This window comes from Cuculus canorus, chromosome 14 (assembly GCF_017976375.1).
Source record: "Cuculus canorus isolate bCucCan1 chromosome 14, bCucCan1.pri, whole genome shotgun sequence".
Classification (NCBI taxonomy): Eukaryota; Metazoa; Chordata; class Aves; order Cuculiformes; family Cuculidae; genus Cuculus; species Cuculus canorus.
In genome coordinates this window covers 14,366,974-14,385,398 of record NC_071414.1, presented here as the reverse complement: position 1 = coordinate 14,385,398, position 18,425 = coordinate 14,366,974, and the positions used below count along the sequence as shown (strand labels likewise).

General features: G+C 46.4%; 1 protein-coding gene and 1 pseudogene across 1 annotated transcript in view; both read right to left on the bottom strand.

The window, feature by feature from the left end:
• Positions 1–9,871, bottom strand: part of FAT2 (FAT atypical cadherin 2) — a 45,404-nt gene extending 35,533 nt beyond the window's left edge. The window contains exons 1-2 of the mRNA XM_054079890.1: positions 6,604–9,871; positions 5,838–6,152 (exon numbers count right to left, since the gene is read on the bottom strand). Of these exons, the coding sequence (XP_053935865.1) occupies positions 5,838–6,152; positions 6,604–9,868 (3,580 nt within the window). The 5' untranslated portion in view covers positions 9,869–9,871. The remainder of the gene's footprint in view (positions 1–5,837; positions 6,153–6,603) is intronic.
• LOC128853683 (U2 spliceosomal RNA) lies at positions 823–915 on the bottom strand (annotated as a pseudogene).
• Positions 9,872–18,425: the final 8,554 nt, after the last annotated feature.

Below are 18,425 nucleotides of genomic sequence, written 5' to 3'. Positions count from 1 at the left end.
GGAATCGGTTGCATGCAGGAGGGAAGAATTGTGGCTGTAATAAACTAGCGTTTAAACAAAATCATCATAATTGCCTCTTTTGGGCCTGTCAATGGCTAAGTGGAGTAGATGCAAGTGAGGTAAAGATGGAGTTGAGGCTTGTGTTTCCATGTCTGGATGGATAATAGTCCTCATTAAGTGACTTGATTCTTAACCTCTGTGGAAAAGCAGCTCTAGAACATTTTCACAATTGCTTTACAGGTGATGGAAATTATATATATAATGCATGATTTTCTGCCAGTCATCAAGTCTGACACCTGTGGGTGGTTTTGCCTGTTCCCTGCATCTCCTGCTTCCAGCAGTCACTGTTATCATGGTGTCTATTCCTTGCAAAGTGAATTCCTGCTTCCTCACACAAGTGAAAGGTAGGGTGAATTTTCTTACCGCCACAAGCAGTGACAAGGGCTTGTGCTACTCTGGAAAATGCTTTGCCTGGGAGGTAGTGTGCATCTGCAGAGATGCAAGCATGTGCACTTGTGCATCATCATAGAATCAGAATGGTTTGAGCTGGAATGGACCTTAAAGATCATCCAGCTCCAACCTCCCTGCCCTGGACACCTCCCACTGGACCAGGCTGCTCATACCCTCATTCAACCTGGTCTTGAACACCTCCAGGCATGGAGCAGCCACGACTTCTCTGGGCAACCTCTGTAAAAAATTTCTTCCTAATGTCTAATCTAAATCTCCCATCTTTCAGCTTAAAACCATTCCTCCTCATCCTGTCACTGAACTCCCTGATAAAGAGCCCCTCCTCATCTTTTCTGTAGCCCCCTTTAAGTACTGGAGGGCTACTACGAGGTATCCCCAGAGGTTAAGATATTAAACTGATAAGAACAGGTACTACACTTGATCTTAGCCAAAAGGCAGAGAAGCATCCTGAAAGATTTGTAAACCAGAGTTGCGTGAACCCATCTCAACTCTCATTTCTGGTCCAAAGCCAAAAAGTTTTAATTAATAGTATTGTTTTCAGTTGTATCCCATTTCCTTGGTGTATTGCTGTCTGAGCATGATAGAGAGGAGAAAATTTGAAAGGGCTGCAGGAAACACCGGGCAGCTGAAGGAGGGAGCAGAGAGTAGCTGCTTGGAACAAATCTATTGTTAACCGTTTCCACTTGTTCTCTGGAATTATTCATGTTTGGCACCAGGCACTGCACTAAACATTTATTTGATGCCTTTACAATCATAAATCAACACTCCTTAATGTGTTATGACAAGATGATTTGAAAGACTCTGTTTGCATATGTCATGGATTTTTTTTTTCTCCCTAATCTCCCTTTTGACACCTCGGCAGGAGAAGAGGGCTCAGCAGTGGCCTGAGAGCACACTGGCTGAGGAGCTTTGGAATCCCACCCAGGCTCATGAGAGGTTGTAGGGCTCCAATAGCAACAAAACTCTTGATATGCATGGAAATGCTCTCTTAATGGGGAGCAAAAGAAGGAATTGCAGCAGTGGTTCACTGGGATCTCTGACATTTGTGTCCACATTGCCAATGTGCTGGAAAGGACAGAGGTGCAAAGCCTACAACTCCGTCTCCCTCAGGGGATGGTTCATAATTTTGGCCCAACAAACCCGGAGGACACGTAGCTAGATATTGACAACAAATCCACCCAGTACTTCTGTGCACACTGGGGATTTATCTAGTCTATCGAATTACAAAATTCAGTTGCAAGAGACTAATACCTTGTTTGCACTGGGTTACTGCCTGCCAGCTGATGGAAGGTAACTTAAACCACTCTGAAGTGATTATTTGGATTTGTTTGATCACACCCTGAAATTCTTTCATGACATGATGATAAAAGTGAAAGAAAACAGGATCGCAACTGAGCTTTCTAGAGCTGGAGAAGAAGGATTCAGCTAAGGCAGATGAAGTGCAACTTAATTATTATCTTGAATGTCTGTACCACTGAAGATGCTCAGATCTCCTGGGCAGAAAGAGCTGACTCTACTTTATGTCATGGACCTGAACTGTATCCCAGCTGGGAGTCTTAAGGAAGGCCATTTTTAAGTTTAGCTTCATATCTGCTGAGTCACAAGTCAAAAGATTGACTTCTCCTGACTCCAGGTAACTCCTTCTGTCCCTTACTCCGAGCTCAATCACAACTTCTAGTTCCCCTCTCCAGAGCCAGTTACCACTCTGCCTTGAGATCAGAAAGTTTTTGTGGTTGCTGGTTAATCTCTCTAATTCCCGTATGGAGCCGTGGTGCTGCGCAGCTGCCAAGATGTACAAACTGCCAGCGCTGTTCACACGGCCGTTGAGCACCCAGAGACAGTGAGACGGGGATTGGACGTGGTGCTTTGAGAGAAGCCAGCTGGAATTAATGCATATTTTTATTTGTTGCTACTTAGTTATACACCCTGTAAAGCCAAAGGGCTAAAATGGACTTGGAAACTGTTATTAAAATGGAACTGCTGTTAGCTTTTGTGGCCTAGGGAAACAGTTCCTTAGTTCTTTCTGATGTCCCCTACAAGGACCTAGGAAGTGCATGTTTAGTTTTATAATGAGAGTCTTTTGCGTGTGCCTGTGTAAGTGTGTGAGTTATCAGTGCAGTCTCTGCCTCTCTGGAAAACACCAGCAAGCCAGTCCCAGAGGACTGGTGACCAGGTTGGTGTCTTTCATTTATGTACTTGCATGTGGCCATCAAGTTTTCTACTGAGTCCAACACAAGCTGAGCAAAACTGTAAAAGGTCCTAATTGCTCTTGGCCAATTTGCCAAGCTCTGCATTCATCTGAATGGGTCTAGAAATTATCTCTGCTGTTGCTTGCACACAAATGGGCACAAGCTCTGCTCTTGCAGACTCTCTGCACACAGCAATGGGAAAGGATTGTCTGTAATTCTCTTGCTTGCTGCCTGGAAAGGGGAGAGAGCAAAGCTGGTCGTGTTGGAACAGGAGCAGCAAAATTAACAGTGCATTGTTGTCAGGGAATGAAAAATAATAATAACTTCTGCTGGCAAGAGCAGGGCTGGGGTGGAGGTTGCTGGCCTCTTGCCCTTGCTGCAGGGAGGAAAATTGAAGATAGTTAAAATACCCAGAATCAAGTTTGCAGGCACTGGGTCTTTCAAAAAAGCCTGAGAAGGGAAGAGGTTGTCCTCCTGAAGTCCTCTTTCTATTGCCCAACTGTTTCTTCCATTTCACGTCCTCTTTTCTTCTTCTCCTACCACCTCCCCTGTTGTTCTGACCCTGCTTTGCACTACTCCATGCTTAGCTGGGTCTGGTGGTAAATTGACTTGGGGAGCAGCAGTGCAACCATCCCTCAGAATTAAAGAGCACACGGTGTCTGGATGTTCTTCCATGCAGAGAAATTCAGGGAACCACAGGCATCCTAGGGAAGCCCGTGGACCCTGACACAGCAGAAGTACCAGAAGAACAAGCACTAGGTAAGAGCTGGAGATGAGTAGTCTGAGGTAAAAGTAGTCTCCAAACAGCTTCTCAGTGAGATGAATGGCCTCGTACTGACTCTTCCTGCCACAGTCTTCCAGTTCCTCCCTATCCTGTCTGAACTGGAAACTGCTTCACATCAGGTACTGCAAACCCCACACAAAACAAGCTGAAAACCTTTCCAGCAAAAGAATACCCCAAACACTTAAATCTCCCCATCTTTCCATGTATGTATGTATGTACCTATCTATCGATCTATCTATCTGTCTATCTATCTATCACTCTGTCTCCCACAAACACCGCTCTGCACCAGCTGCCAGGCTGGGCTGGAGAGATTCCATCGCCGATGGCAGAAAACTTTCATCTCACTGTGAAGTTTTATTCCCTCTTCTCATTAGCCTTTCATTTATTTTCCCTCTTATTTTTTTCTCCACCCTTTTCAGGTAACTGATTGCTGAAAGGACTTAGAACACTTCTACAGAAATTCAGGGATGCTGGAGGAGCTGAGCCCTGCCTGGAACTGAAAGACCAGCAGTTCATCTTCCAAGGTTGCACTACAGGCTGAGACCAAAGGTTATATTTTTATTCTACTTAACGGAGCAATTAGCATGCCCTTTTGCTGCAGAATGAAAATATCACAGGGTCTCCAATAAGCTGCCTGCAGCTTATAAATTTAGACAAGCTGTGATATTCTTTCTGGCAGTAGTAGCAGATGACCTCTCTTCAGATACTGAAAGCATGAGAATAGAAACTGTTCAGTTTGTGCCAATGTTTGCAGGTAATTATTTGCTCTTTTGGGTCATGTGCAAGTAAAACAACGGATAATTGAATCCTCACCAGGTTTGGAAGCAGGTCCTTAAACAGCCTCCAAGCTCAGCATTTAAAGAAGAGACCTCCAGCAACTGCTGGAGATAAGATCAGCTCATGGGTTCCTTACAGGACTGACAAACTTATCACTCTTCACATGCAAATTACCTGACTGCAGACAGAGATGGATAGAAGATGACTCATACTCGAGAGAGCATTTTTTGACTAAAATGGGAGTTAAAGGGTTGGCTTAGAGGTTCAGATTATTGCCAGTGTAACTTATTTTACCATAAAACGTGACTCGTATTGGTGTGAAAGCTTTGCCTGCTGCCTGCAGCATAGAGAAGGCTGAATTTCCTCCAGAGTGCATGGGTGCAAGGTGGAGCTCAGCAGATGAAGGAAGCAAATCTGGTCTCCTGGTAGCATTTCTGTTCAACATCCAATTGAAAAGGCAGTGATTTTCTAAAACAGGGCCTCTGAAGGCACCTGTCCACGGAAGCCAGCATTTGGGCAAGCTGTCTGTGGGGCTGAGTTGTGCATAGTTGTTTAGACTATGTGGGAAAGTTGGATGCTGTGCAACGCCCTGACTAAAAAGCTGGCTAAAAAGCTTCTGATAGTGGAGATAGCTATACTTGGGGGTAGCAGTAGTCGCAGTTAGCTGACACCTCCAGCTGTATCTATATAGTGCCACATGAAGCCACTCCATGAATTTGTTGCAACCAGGAAGATTTCAGTGTTTCAGCATACCTATTTCTTTCTAAACACTCTCTTCTTAGCCAGCTGTAGCGGATGGCCAGAGGGCCATTACACCACAGGTAACATGTAATTGAGAACTGCACTAGCCTTTTTCAATACATTCAGCTTCTTTCTCATCCGAGAGCAGGTTTCTACCCCACTGTAGTAGGTGAACTGCTTTTATCATCCGCAAGAGATCAAAGTCATGCAATTAATCCTCACCCATACCCAGGCTCTGTGCCCTCCTTTCCCTCTTCTCCCAAGAGCTGATGGAGTGAAGGGCTCGGCACAGCTTTCCTTGCCAGACTGGCCCCATGTCAGCTCTGCTGGGGTAGTTGGAGGAAGCTGTTTACACAAAACATCAGTGGGTTTTTGATGGCTCTGAAAGATCTGGTAATTAATCCTCAGATGAAAGATACGGTCTAGGAAGATGGCAGAGGTAGCTTACTATGCTTTTTGCATTAATAGTGCCAGAGAAAGGGTGGAGCCTTTGAATGCAGTGGGATTCATTTTTATTAATCCTGCCTTGGTCTCTCTCAGAAGCAAATAGTCACCTCCAGAAGGGTGTTTCCAGGCTCGAGCTGTGCAATAGGGCAGTTGTTTATAAGGGGGAAGATTAAAAGAAACTGCTTGGTTCTGTTCAGGGCTTTGAAAGTAGCACATCTGTGTCATTCTAAGAGCCGTCTGGATGTAAATAGCAGCCCTCAGGTTGAAGGTTTTAATCATTAGCCTCCCCACACACTGTATTTGGAGACTGGGACTTTTGCTGCAGAAGGAAGGTGTGACAAAGGCAGCTGTGTGGGATGATTATTGAATATGTAACATACTCTGGGCACTTGAAAGCCTCAAAAACAAATGCTGAGTTGGGTCAGTCTTACCTGTAATGAGGTTAATGGTGAATAGTCCTTGAGGATTTCCACTTAGAATGTGAAAAGTCAGTTTTCCCTCTGAGCTAGAGTCTGGATCTAAGGCATCAAGCTGAAGGACAGATGTGTTTGGTGGGGAATTCTCCATCACAGAGGCATAAAAGACGGGTCTGGACATCTGAGGTGGGTTGTCATTGGTATCGATAACTTCAATATAAATTTCAGTCGCAGAAGACAGAGGAATTGTTCCCAGGTCAAGAGCCAACACTGTCAGCCAGTAGTGAGATGTTCCTTCTCGGTCAAGTGGTCCTATGGTACGGATGGTGCCTAGAAGAAGGACAGAAAGTGCTTGTGAGGAATTCAGGGAATTCAGACCACTTTGTCCTTCATGCCAGACCAATTGTGTCTCTGGTCTGTTTCCTAGTCTTTGCTGCAGGTATAAACTGTGGCATCAATCTTAAGGCTATGAGATTGTGTGGAAGCTGAGGGCTTGCTTGTGCTGAGGGTAATTTGGTACACAAGTGAAAGGGAAGACCTGGGTATTTTGGGGGAGGACAAACATTGATTTTACGTTATCTTCAGGAGACAAACCCTCCTTCTCTTCCCCAGACACAGGAAATACACATTGTACATCCATACACAAGTAAGGAAAATCAGAATGCACAGAATTTCATAAGTAGAGAGAATATAGAAATGGCCCATTGGATTCAAAAGTCAGACCAAACACAACACGCAGTTTAAGACTTCAAGGTACGTCATTAATCTAAGTTGTCATTACCTGTGTCCTTTTCAATGTGGAAGACGGACAGGCCAGTGCCCTCTCGGAGGAAATATCGAACCTCTCCATCTTTCCCCCTATCAATATCCTTTGCTGTGACCATCATCACTGATGTGCCCTCAGGGCTGTTCTCCTGCACCCAGCCTTTGAAGAAAAAGGAGGCAAAGCGTGGTGGGTGCAAGTTTTCATTGACATCAAGGATGTTCACTTCCAGGTGGCAGAGGGAAGAGCGAGAGAAGGGCTTCCCACCATCACTGACCTGCACAGTTAGATTGTAAGAGTCCTTCTTTTCATAGTCCAGCTCCTTCTCCAACCGGAGTGCCCCAGTCAGCTTATCCACATGAAACATCATCTCATCATCATTAATGAGGCTGTACCTCACTTCACCCCCAGAGCCCATGTCTGGGTCAAAAGCCTCTAGAAACAGGAGAATGGTCCCCACAGGCAGGTCCTCTGGGACCTTCACATTGTTGAGGGCTGGGAGACATTGTGGGGTGTTGTCATTTACATCCTCCAGAGTTACAATGAGATCCATAACAGAGAACAGCTGGTAGCCTGTCTTGGGCTGGTCCCTAGCTTCTATTTTCAGCACATAGGAAGGCCACAATTCTCTATCCAGAGTACCTGTAACTGTCACTTCTCCAGTGACACTGTTGATGGAAAACTTATCAGTGGGGGTTAAGAGAGAATATTTTACTCTCCCATTGTCATCTGTATCAGCATCTTCTGCTTTCAGCTGAGCTATTGTTGTCCCTGTTGCTACATGCTCTGGTATCGCCACCCAGTAGGCACCCTGTGGGAATTTAGGAGTGTTATCGTTGGTATCCAACACATTCACAGCCAAGAGTTTCCAAGATGATTTTTGTGGTGTGCCAAGGTCGTACACAGTGATGTTAAGAATGTAGAAGCTGGTTCGTTCATGATCTAGAGGAGAAAGGACTTGAAGGAGACCTAGTTCTATGTCAATGGTAAAGCAACTGTCATCATTTCCATCTGAGATTACATATACCAATTTCCCGTTAAAACCAGTATCAGGATCAGTAGCTGAAAGGTCAGCAATAGTTGAGTTGATGGGAACAGTCTCTATGATATCGATAGACCTTGGAAAGCTGTCATCAAACTTTGGAGCGTTATGATTTACAAGGTTTAAGTTCAGAGATGTTTCATCATCCTGCCCGTGGCCTTGAGACTGCGACTCAATGGAATGTATGATAGTTTCTGTCAGTTGTTTCAAGACTCCTGTTTCCTCACACTGCATTTTGACGGGAAGACCTTGGCTGACCACAGTGATATTTACAGATGTTGGCAAAGCATAATTCTCTCCATCTGTTGCAGTTATTTTCAAAGAGTAGAAAAGTGGCTGTTCTGAAGGAAGATCTCGCAGAGATATTCTAAGGGATATTACTCCAGAGATGGGATTCAGTTCAAAATGCTGTAACTCATTGCCAGACTTGATTTCATATTTGATGTGCTGCAGCTCATCACTGTCGATTGCAGAGACCGTGGCCACAGGGTTCCCGACAGGAAAGTCCCGTGGGATGGTGCCACTGCAGCTTGCCTTCTCAAACACAGGGGCATTGTCATTGACATTGCTCAGCATGAGGGAGACGTACACTTCTGTTTCATGGCGGAAGGGTGAGCCCCAGTCTGATGCCCACACTCGCAGATGATACCATCTCTGCATCAACTCATAGTCCATTGACTTGGAGGTGGAAATGATGCCAGAATAGGGGTCGATGACAAAGGGAACTGATTTCTGATTGGCTATGGTGTAGGTGACAAAACCATTGTCTCCTTTGTCTTCATCTGTAGCCATTACTGTTAAGACACTGGTACCAGGAGGAACATTTTCATCAAAGGCCCCACGGTACGAAGACTGACTAAAAGTTGGAGCATGATTGTTGCAGTCAGTGATGTCAATGATAACAGTTGTGGATGTGTGACTGTTAATGGTTGTAACTTCAAGTTCAAAATGAGATTGCTCATCGAAGTCCATTGCTCTGGCTGTAGTTATCAGTCCAGTGCGAGGATTGATTTTAAAGCTCATGCTGTCAGGAGTAGGTCTCAAGATATATTTAAGATTTGGGAAGACTGGTGTGACCTTTACCATAACAACTTGGCTTCCAGCTGGGGAAAATTCACTGAGCTGGACCCGGTAAACTTCTTTCTCAAACTTGGCAGAGACATACTTGGAGGGGGGTATATGGATAACTCTAATAGGAGAGAACAGAGGCGGCTTGCTCTTGTCCTTGGCTTGCAGGCTCAGGTTGAAACCAAACGGATAAAGTAGCCAGCTGATCTCTTTGGTTGACACAATCATGAACTCAGTGCTCCCAAAGTAGGATTTGATGGCTTTGAAATGTCTTCCTGGATCTCCATCCACAAAGTCAACTGAATCTATGCCTGCTTCTGAGTCACCGCTTTCTACAGACAGGGTGGCATAGACAAAGTCTTCTGCTGAGTCAGGTGGTGTTACCCTCACGGAGGAGATAAAGGGGGGTTTCCTGGCAGATGGTTCTACTTGGATCATGAGACTAGCCAGGTTCCCAAAGCCATTTCCCTCTGTGATCTTTCTCATTCTGTCCACAGCCAAAACCTGCAGGTGGTGCCTGCCTCGATGGGTGCTGTTCAGCCTACCTGTGGTCATAACTGCTCCCGTGGTGGGGTGGACGGTGAATAGGTCAGACTTGGTGTTGAGGGCATAGTAGAACTCAGCGTTCTGGCCAGCATCGGCATCAGTGGCACTGACTGTGCTGACCACCGTTTTCAGGGGAGTGTCTTCTCTAATGGACACTTTATAGGAGGGGGGTGAAAAGAGAGGTTTCAAGTCATTTCTGTCCAGAATGTGGATCAAGACTTTGGCCCAGGCTTCGTAGGCAAAGGTGCTCTCTGTGGCCTTGATTATTAACAAATAGCTGTCTTTGACCTCCCGATTTAAAAGTGCTGTGTTGCTGCTCCTGGTTCTTATTCGCAAGAAGCAGAAATCCCCAATCACGTGCTCCTCTGTTTTAAAGAGACCAGTGTTGTCCCCAGAGGCTATTCTGTATCTGATGTCCCACTCAGGGTCTGTCTTGTAAACACCCATTTTGACGTAGCTCTCCACGTAGGTCTTGGGGGCTGAATTCTCATAGATGGTGGCATTGTAGAAGAAATGAGTGAAGTGCAGGGGGGAAGTGTTGCCTTTCTCACAGCTTGCCTTGTGGACCACAAGGTGCATCAGGAAAACAGCAATACTCAGGAAGTGTCTCTTGATAGTGACATCCATGTTGTGGTGTCTCCCTGGGTCCTAGAGGTGTCAAAGGAGGAACAATGGCAATTTTTATTAAGGCAAATGCGTTAGAAAGTAAGTCCCCATAGGCTTAACCTAACCTCCCTGCTCTCTCGACCTCGACCTTTGCTGACGCGGTTGTTAACTCAGCTCTTCTTCCTTCTGTCCCAGCGTGAGACCTGTCTCCACCTAAATGAATGGCTCAGATCCATTCACTTTCTCTCCTTCAGTTTTTGCCCCTGTAGAGCGCAAAACATGAAAAGACATGGAAAATGCTCTCTCCTTTCATTCTGCCCTCTCCCTACACAAACAGCATACTTGAAGTATCCACCTCTAATCCAAACCCCACTGCTGTTCTGTTTCTCCATCTTCCCTTCTCCATCTTAACTTCTCTTTCCATACAAGATCTCACAAAGTATTTTCAAGAGTCAATGTACAAATTGTGATTTCATGTCTCTCTCTCCATGACTTGTCTTCCCTTTTCTCCACCACCCTCCCACACGAATCTGCTCTTCTTCCCCAGCAGAAATACCCTGCTGCATTGTGCAAGTTCCTTCTGAATGGCCAGCTCTACAATGTGACCTTTTTTCTCAGGTTTAGCTCAGACCCTAGTCAAGTTTTATCTCAGTTACTGCAAAATTCTTCTAATTCACAGGTCTGACCCTGGCTACCTTCTCTGCATTGCTTGCAGGAGCAGATTTCTAGCAAGACACTTTGACCATGTCACCCTTAGCAGTCGAGTAATCTCTTTGGTTCCTTCTCAGAGCAAAGCCCCAGGGTCAGGATTCCTGTAGAGGATCTGCCACCCATGACCACCCGCCATCAACCTCCTCTAATGACTCCTGAACATCTGCGGCTCCGTGATTTATCTCTGTGAATAAGGTGTATCAAAGAAGGAACTGGGGAGCACATACGTGATTAACAGGGATCTAACTCTATTAGCGAGCTTTGCGGAGCTTGTTAAAGGATCAAGGCCTGCTCTTTTCAAAAGTTAAGAGCGTGCTGCTGTGTGTGCATGTAGGGGTTGAAACCAAGGATGAGCTAAATATAGGTGCATATATTTCCCCTAGATATTCCAGGAGATCTTTATCTGGAACTATTCCTTCCTCTTTAAAATTTTAATTATATATCAAGTACCTGCCAGTCATTTGGCACATTCCTAATTTAAACAGGGAAGACTCGTTTTTCCAGACACTTTTTCAAGACTCATCTCTTTAAAAGCCAGAACTAGTTAAATTTATACATCAAGTTGAATGTTAGGAACAAATTATTGGAGCCTAACTAACAATACATGTCATATTCTCTCACTGATATATGTAATTACTTATCAATACAAAGCCTTAAATTTCAGACTTCATTCAAATCCTTTTTTCCTTAGTAAATAGATGCCGTCCATCCAGCAGACTCCCAGCTGGGGTCATTCCTTTCTGAATCAAATGGTCTGAAACTGAAGTGAAACTACCAGAATTTGTAGACAAGTCAACACGATTCACATTTGACAAAATTCAGATTCACTTTATAAGACATCATTTCACTTCTAGGAAATGCCACCTCGTCCCAAATGCACAGCAAATGAAAGAAAATATTGGATGACAGGGCTAGGTGACCTAGAAAGGCATGTGGTTCCTTCTGAGAAGTTGAAAACCATGTTCTTAAAACCTCTGCTTGTTACTTAACAACGCGTAAGAGTTTTGCAGCATGTAAGGACTTGCCTAGAGCTGCTCCCTTCCAACACTTTCAACTGCTGAACCTGGAAAGAAGATGTATGCATGCTGTGTGCGCGTGTGTCTGCTCAGACTGCGGAGCAGGAAAAGTCACATACAGAGTAGAATAAGACAGCAGAATAAAACAGCAACCAAAAAAAAACAGTGCTGTTCCATGAACAGCAGAATTAATGAATCTGATCGCTTTGTCTCTCGGCTAATTGAGTTTTTAATTGAATTATACTGAAATGGCAGTGTGAACTCATCTCTTATAAGACATCAGAGAACCCACAAGGCAGAGACGTTATGAACTCCACAACCACAAGAAAAGCTGGAGCTTGAGCACTTGCCTTCTTGGGCACAAGCAATTCAATATGGGAGGATAACCTTGAGCAAAGAGTGGGTTTTCTGGCATTTAACAAGATGCAAACTTTCTTCTGAATCTCTGCTGGAATGTCCTTCACCTCACTCTTGTCTGTAGATTTCCTGACATCTAAGAAGGGCTTCACTTACGTTGCTGTTTTTAACTCTGTGGGGTCATTAGCAGGGTTTTACTCCTCTGTCCAGCTAATTATTTTGCTAAACCTGTCATGACCTCATATTTGTGAGAGCTTTACTCTCAATTATGAGCTGGGCTGAAAGCTGTCAATGGCTTCAGCTGTTTGTTATGAGGGATGGAGAGTAACTATGCATATGGGGCACGAGGCAGAAGCCTCATTTCCTCTGGAAACGATCTGAAACTTTGGAAGGCACAGCCGAAACTCAGGGAAAAAATTCTAGGAGGCATCACTATCAGCTTTTGAAGCCTAATAGTTTCTCTTTCTGCAAGACCCGTGGCCAAAACCTCAACACTAGCACAGAGAGACCATTGTGACCCCTGGCAGCAACTGCGTGTTCTCTGAGATGTGCTATTTCATCACCTTTATTACTGCATGTGCAGCTGTTTGGACAATTTCTATACCAATATTGCTGGGAAATCCTATCATTCTTTGAGCATTTCCATGCAAGCCCATGTTTGTTCTCTCTTTCTTTCTTTTTTTTTTTTATCCTTTGGAGAAAGAATGAAATGGAGAGAGTTGGTGACACGCTGGAGTACTTCAAGAATTGGCCTATTCTAGTTCTGAGCAAGAGAGCTTGCAGCTTCCCACCTTTTGGACTGGAAACCAACACCTACTACTTATAGCCTGGAGTTTCTTCTTTAGTAGGTTGCACCAGGAAACAATGACACGTTGGATCTCTTGTTTTTCTTTCTCCAGCGTGTTTTTAATGTACTTTGAAGAGTAATAGATCTCACAGGAGATAACTGTGTGGCCGCTGTTCTGTCTCATTGGAACTGCCCCTGGAAGGTGTCAGTAATGAGCTAGCAGACACAAGATGGGTTTCTGTGACGCTTGTACTGTGGGTGGGAAAGCTGTTTATAACATGAAAATGACATAAAATCAATTTACCAGCCCTTAAAATCCCAGGTGTAGGTGGCTGCCAAGGAGAGGCAGTGCTGCCAAGCTCAAGAGTCCTTGCAATGGAGTTCAGGGATTTCACTGTTGAAACTGGGTGAAATCAACCTCGACTGTGATAGATTCTTCCTGTATATTAGAAGAAGCATTTTTGCTGTTTCTCTGAGCTATGCTACCCCATGTCCTTGTGTTAATAGTAGTTAGTGGCTGATCCATGGGTCCTGTGGTAAGGGCCATACCTGCATTAGGGCTTCCAGATCAGCTGCAAGTATTAAACACATAAACACTCTCACCTCTCTCTGGCCCCTCATCTCATGGGATCTGTTATTTCTACTCCTGAAATTTCTCCGTTTCTCTCTTTCCTGGCTCCCTTGAGTATAATTGCTCTCTTGGAGCTGATTGCACACGGAGGGCGCAGATGTATCGGAGAAAGTTGACATCGGTGGGATGGAGTGAGGAAGGTAAGGCACTCTCCCGACTGAGGGAAATACCAGGGCATCATTATGTGGTGGTTCAGCCTCCTCTTGTAATCACCAGGTGAGGATCAGAGAGCCTTGAGGGGCTTCACCCTCACCCTGTAGATGCAAACTCCCGCAGAGGGAGTAAACACTTGGTGTATCTCTAATCAGAGCCTAAGCGCGTGTCTAAATTTAACATCCTCCGTCAAAGACATGCCCAAATCTGTTAGTTTGAAACGAAGGAAGAAACACAGCACTGAGGTTCAAAGTGAGTGCGTGGGGAGGCCTTGGAGATGGGTGGTTTAGGGGGATCAGCGCAGGGCACGGCTACTCTGGCTGGGGCAAGCAGTTGGGAGGTGGCCTTGGGGAGGTCCTCTGGGGGGTCCTCCCAAGGGTCTGCTGCAACGTGTGGGCTGCTGTGTTTCTTGGTCGTATATGGTAGAAAAGTGCTGCAGTCTGCCAGGAAGCAGGTGTGGCCCCAGCCCCACCTTTGAATTCCCTTCAAGAGGAGCATTTAAAAGCAATAAAAACCCCAAACACAAAACAAAGCAAGTGAGTGCACTAAGAGCAGCATTCCCCTCGCTAGCTGTGGTGGGGGCTTGGCCCAAAGTTCTGAGATCAGAAGATTACAGAAAAATCATCATTTTCATAGGAAAATAAGGTCAGCTCTTCCCTTATTGCTCTTTTGCCAGTACACATCCCAAACTCTTTCTTCCTCTATCTCTCTCTGTCTCTCTTTTTCTCCATTCTTGCTCTCTTTTTTACTTCACCACAAGAAACAGCCTCCCCCTTGGGATAGGTACAGATCAAATCAGCACTGAAATAACCTGTGTGCATCCTGCATGGGGGTTGGGCTCCTTGGTTAATGTTTGCCCTCTCCTCTGCAGCAGCAATACTGATGTAAATTAGATCCTTTTCCATTTGGTGCACTGCTCAGTTCTGGTGAGTTCCCTGCTGGTCGCTTACAAAGCCAAGTCTGTGGGGTTTGATTTCTGTGGGGAAATGGGTGGTTTTTGAACAGTTTTCTTGGGCTTTGGAAAAACAAACCAACCCATCCTTTCCCAAGCCATGGCACAAAGCTGTTGCCATGAATCTCTCACTGGGACGCTGAATCTGCACTAGCAGCTGGTGCTGTCCCTGGAGATTTTGCTCCTGCATTCAGTTGCACAGTCTCTGCTTGATTTTGCAGCAAAGCAGGAGAAACACATCCTGGAGGTACTACACGAAGCCAAAAAAACTAATGAAAAGAGCCCCTGAAGTTACGGTGTTTCCTTCCTCAATGTATCTCGGGGTTTTCCAGTGCCTGTGGATGGTTTTCTTAGGGTTGATGTTTGCAGAATCGTGTTTTGCACCAGCTTGCTTGGGGGCTCTGTTAGTGTGGCTACAGATTTTTGCTGGACTTGCAGGTTCCACCAGGGCACAGCTGGGCTGTTCCTTCCCCATCTCAGCTTTCCAGTCTCTGAATGGCTTGAATAGGCCTTTGGAAATTGTTTCCATGCTGCTTGACAGCCTGGAGCAAGGTGGTTGATCGTTTAAAACCTGGTGAGTGTGTCTTTGACGACTGAGGTCTGCCCTTGCTCGGAGTGACTTGGGACATGCTGCTCCTGCCACGCAGTGAGTGGCCTCTGAGCAGTGCATGGACCCCGTGCTGTAATGATGTTATGGTTCAGCTCCGTTCCTGGTGGTAGAGTGGCTGCGTGCTGACAGCTTGGGCTGTACCAGAGGCTTCTCAGCTGCAGAGCCATGGAAAGCTATAGGATTAATGAGCGGCATGTTGGTGCATGGAGCAGCGACTCATGGACTGCTCAGCATGGCGGAGGGTCATACACAGGTCCCTGAGAAGAATGGATACAGTCCTACAAGGACCAAGGAGAAGCTTCTCTCACCATCTGCCAGCTGGACCAGGCAGGCACTTTAACCGTGAGCACCCTGGGAAGTAAAGACCAGCAGCCTCTAAGGGATGCCAGAGGACCAGACGCACTCTTGAAAGAGTTTGGGGGAAGCCTGTGAGTCACTGACTTGTGTGTGACAATCCGTGCCCCAGGCTGGTAGACCTGGCATGGTACTGGAACACCATTTTTCTCTAGCTGAGCTGTATTGCTGCAGGGTTTGGTAAAAAATCCTTCATTCTGAGACAGTGCTGCCTTCCCTGGATCTAGTCTGTTGCAGCCAGTGGACCTACAAGGCGTTCTACTAGGGCCACCATCCGGGGCTGTCAGTGGGAGTGTGGTGGGACACTGTCCCTGGCATGGTGAAGACAGATGTGCAAAACATGGGTTAGTTGCACAGGAGAAGAGAGCGGGATAGTCTTCCATATGGGAAGGGAAGCTGCAAAGTGTTTAGCTACTCTGATGTCCAACTCCTTCCTCCCACATACAGCTGAATGCTTTTGCCACCTTTGTCACCATGTCAGTTGTTTACAGGTTGGATGCTCAGATCCAGACTGGGTCTAAAGCCACCTTTCCCCATGACATCTTACTATGGACCCCTTCAGCCAGCTGCTCACCCCCTTCCCCCTTGGACGTCTCACCCATTGCCCATCTTCATGCCTTTGACTGTGCCCTGCTGGTCTACCTGCTGCCCTGGTTTGCTCCTCCACCAGAGAAAGCAGGTGCTACATATCTTTCCATCCAAGTCATCCTCTGTCTGTGAGCAAGGCATCACCTTGTATGTGAAGATGAAGGTTTTCTTTTGCAACTTTTCCACCTGACGTGTGCATTTCTGTCCAGTGCTCTGTGAGGAACCCAGGGAGAGCCTGATTTTGTTCTGCTGCCAACACTTAAGCCTCACTTATATGTCATACAGCTGAGGTTTCTCTGTCATTGTTGTAAGGCTCCAGGAGCTCTTCTGGTAGGCACAGAACTTGAATAGGCTTGAACTCCCCATAGAGTTATAAGTGTCAGTGATCTTTATCTGTCTTGGCATTGCAACATCATTCTAGAGCAAGAGTTAATCACGCACCTCCAGAGATGTGGAGCCTTCGGTGGGGGTCTGCGGTTGACAGAGGAGGTCTGGGAGGTGAGGGAACTTTGCAGTGTCAACAGCCTTGCTGCTGGCTTGTGTCTCACAGAAAGCATCACATCAGGGAGGTTGTCTTGCTTGTGCCAAGGGCAGGGGGAAGCACAGTTATGCATTCAGCAGGACACGGTGGTGGACCATCTTGCCTAAATCATTCTTTTGCCAAGAAAGGTTGAGCCAGGTGATCCTTGAGGTTCCTTTCAACCTGCTATTCTGTGATTATTCCTAATCTCCTTCCTCTGCTCTGCCCTGTAAAGATCAACTGCTTTTTCCTCCTCACTGATCACTTCCTGCCTTTCTCAGTCAGCAGCGGCAAGGGGATAAACCCTGCCTGTGGTCCACAAACTGCCATTGCACAGATAACTAGGGAGGTGTTTGGGTTAGTGACTATCTCCCTGGCCGAGGATGGCAGCTGGAACGACAAGGAGATGGGGAGAAACTGGCAGATCCTACTGGTGGCTCTGATGGGAACAAGGTACCTGTTGCCTGTGAAGAGAAGCAGCCCTGGGTGGGGGGCAGATGGGCAGTGCTGGTGGGAAGGGGCTCGGTGGGAGCTGCTCACCAGGCAGAGTGCAAGGAGCCCGGGAGCTGGGCACCGCGGTGCAGCAGCCCAAACATGTTGGCGCAAGAACCAGCTGCAGCTTGCCAGGTACTCACGTGAGCGTGCCCCAGCTCTGGGACTGCATCTCTCTCTCTGGAATTTAGCTCCCATGGAGGCTGTAACTGCCAAGGCCCCCATACCTTGGTCACTGCAAACCAGCTGACCCAGCAGACCCGCTGTGACCATCAGCACAGGCTGTGAGAGCTCATAAGGCATGCTGGGCTGTCTTGAATGCTTTCTCCTATCAAAACTCATACTCAGCCTTGCACATATTCCTCATGCTTGGGATAAAAACGATCTCGCACTGATAATCATCCTCCTGTCTGCAGAGTGCTGAGGGAAGCTGGTGCATGGGACCACATTATCTGTTCTCCCTGCTACATTTTGAATCCACTGGCCGTTTTCAGCCAAATTTAACCAGATATGTAAAGACTTGAAAGGAGTTAGGTTTGCACAAGCTTGTGAAAGGCAGCAGGAGAGAAATCCAAATTAGGACTCCCAGCTGGAAGAAAAGGCTCTAATGTGAGCCCAACCCGATTATTAGACATCAGAGAATCCACACAAGAGAGAGCACCTCAGGCAAGTAAGCTTCATGAATTCTGCTGCTCACAAAACAGATGTTTATTTAGGTACTGCAAAGCCTGTGAGATCCTTTCTGGGATCTCGGGACACAACTCCCATCTGACCCACCAGAGCTGTGAACCCACACTGGGCTTAGCTACCACGTCAGCCTGGAGAGAACAGCAGATCTGACCAGTGTTTGAAGGGGCTCTAACCCTGAGCTGTTTGATCTGTGAGTCCTCATCTGCACCTTAACTCAACCTGAATGTTTGCAACAAGAACGCTGGCTGCATCACCTGAGTGCCGGTGGTCCTCCAATGTCCCTTCTCTGATAACCTGTGAGGAACATACATGGTATCCTACGATCAGTAAAATTTGTTGAGAATGGGTCCAAGAGCATCTTGGCATGAGGAGCTGGGTGAGGGACTGTGAGCCCCTCTGGATGCAGGTGAGGAGCCCTGGCACTCAGCAGGACTTGGACCACTTGACTTCTCTCTGCCCCGAACACCGTGACACCTTTTTCTCTCCTACCAGGCAATTCTTATTCATATGCAGACCCGTTCCTGCACTGACACAAAGATTTTCTCATTCTCCTGCCCAGCATCCTGCTGGTCTTTCCCTTCTGGTACCTGAAGGTGAGCACAGAGAGCAGCTTTCTGCTCTGCCTGCATCCTCTTTCACTCTGTTGCCATCTGTCTGCCTTGTGTTGTTCCTTCCCATTCCTCTCCTGTGCTCAGAGGCAGCGTAAGGACACAGAGG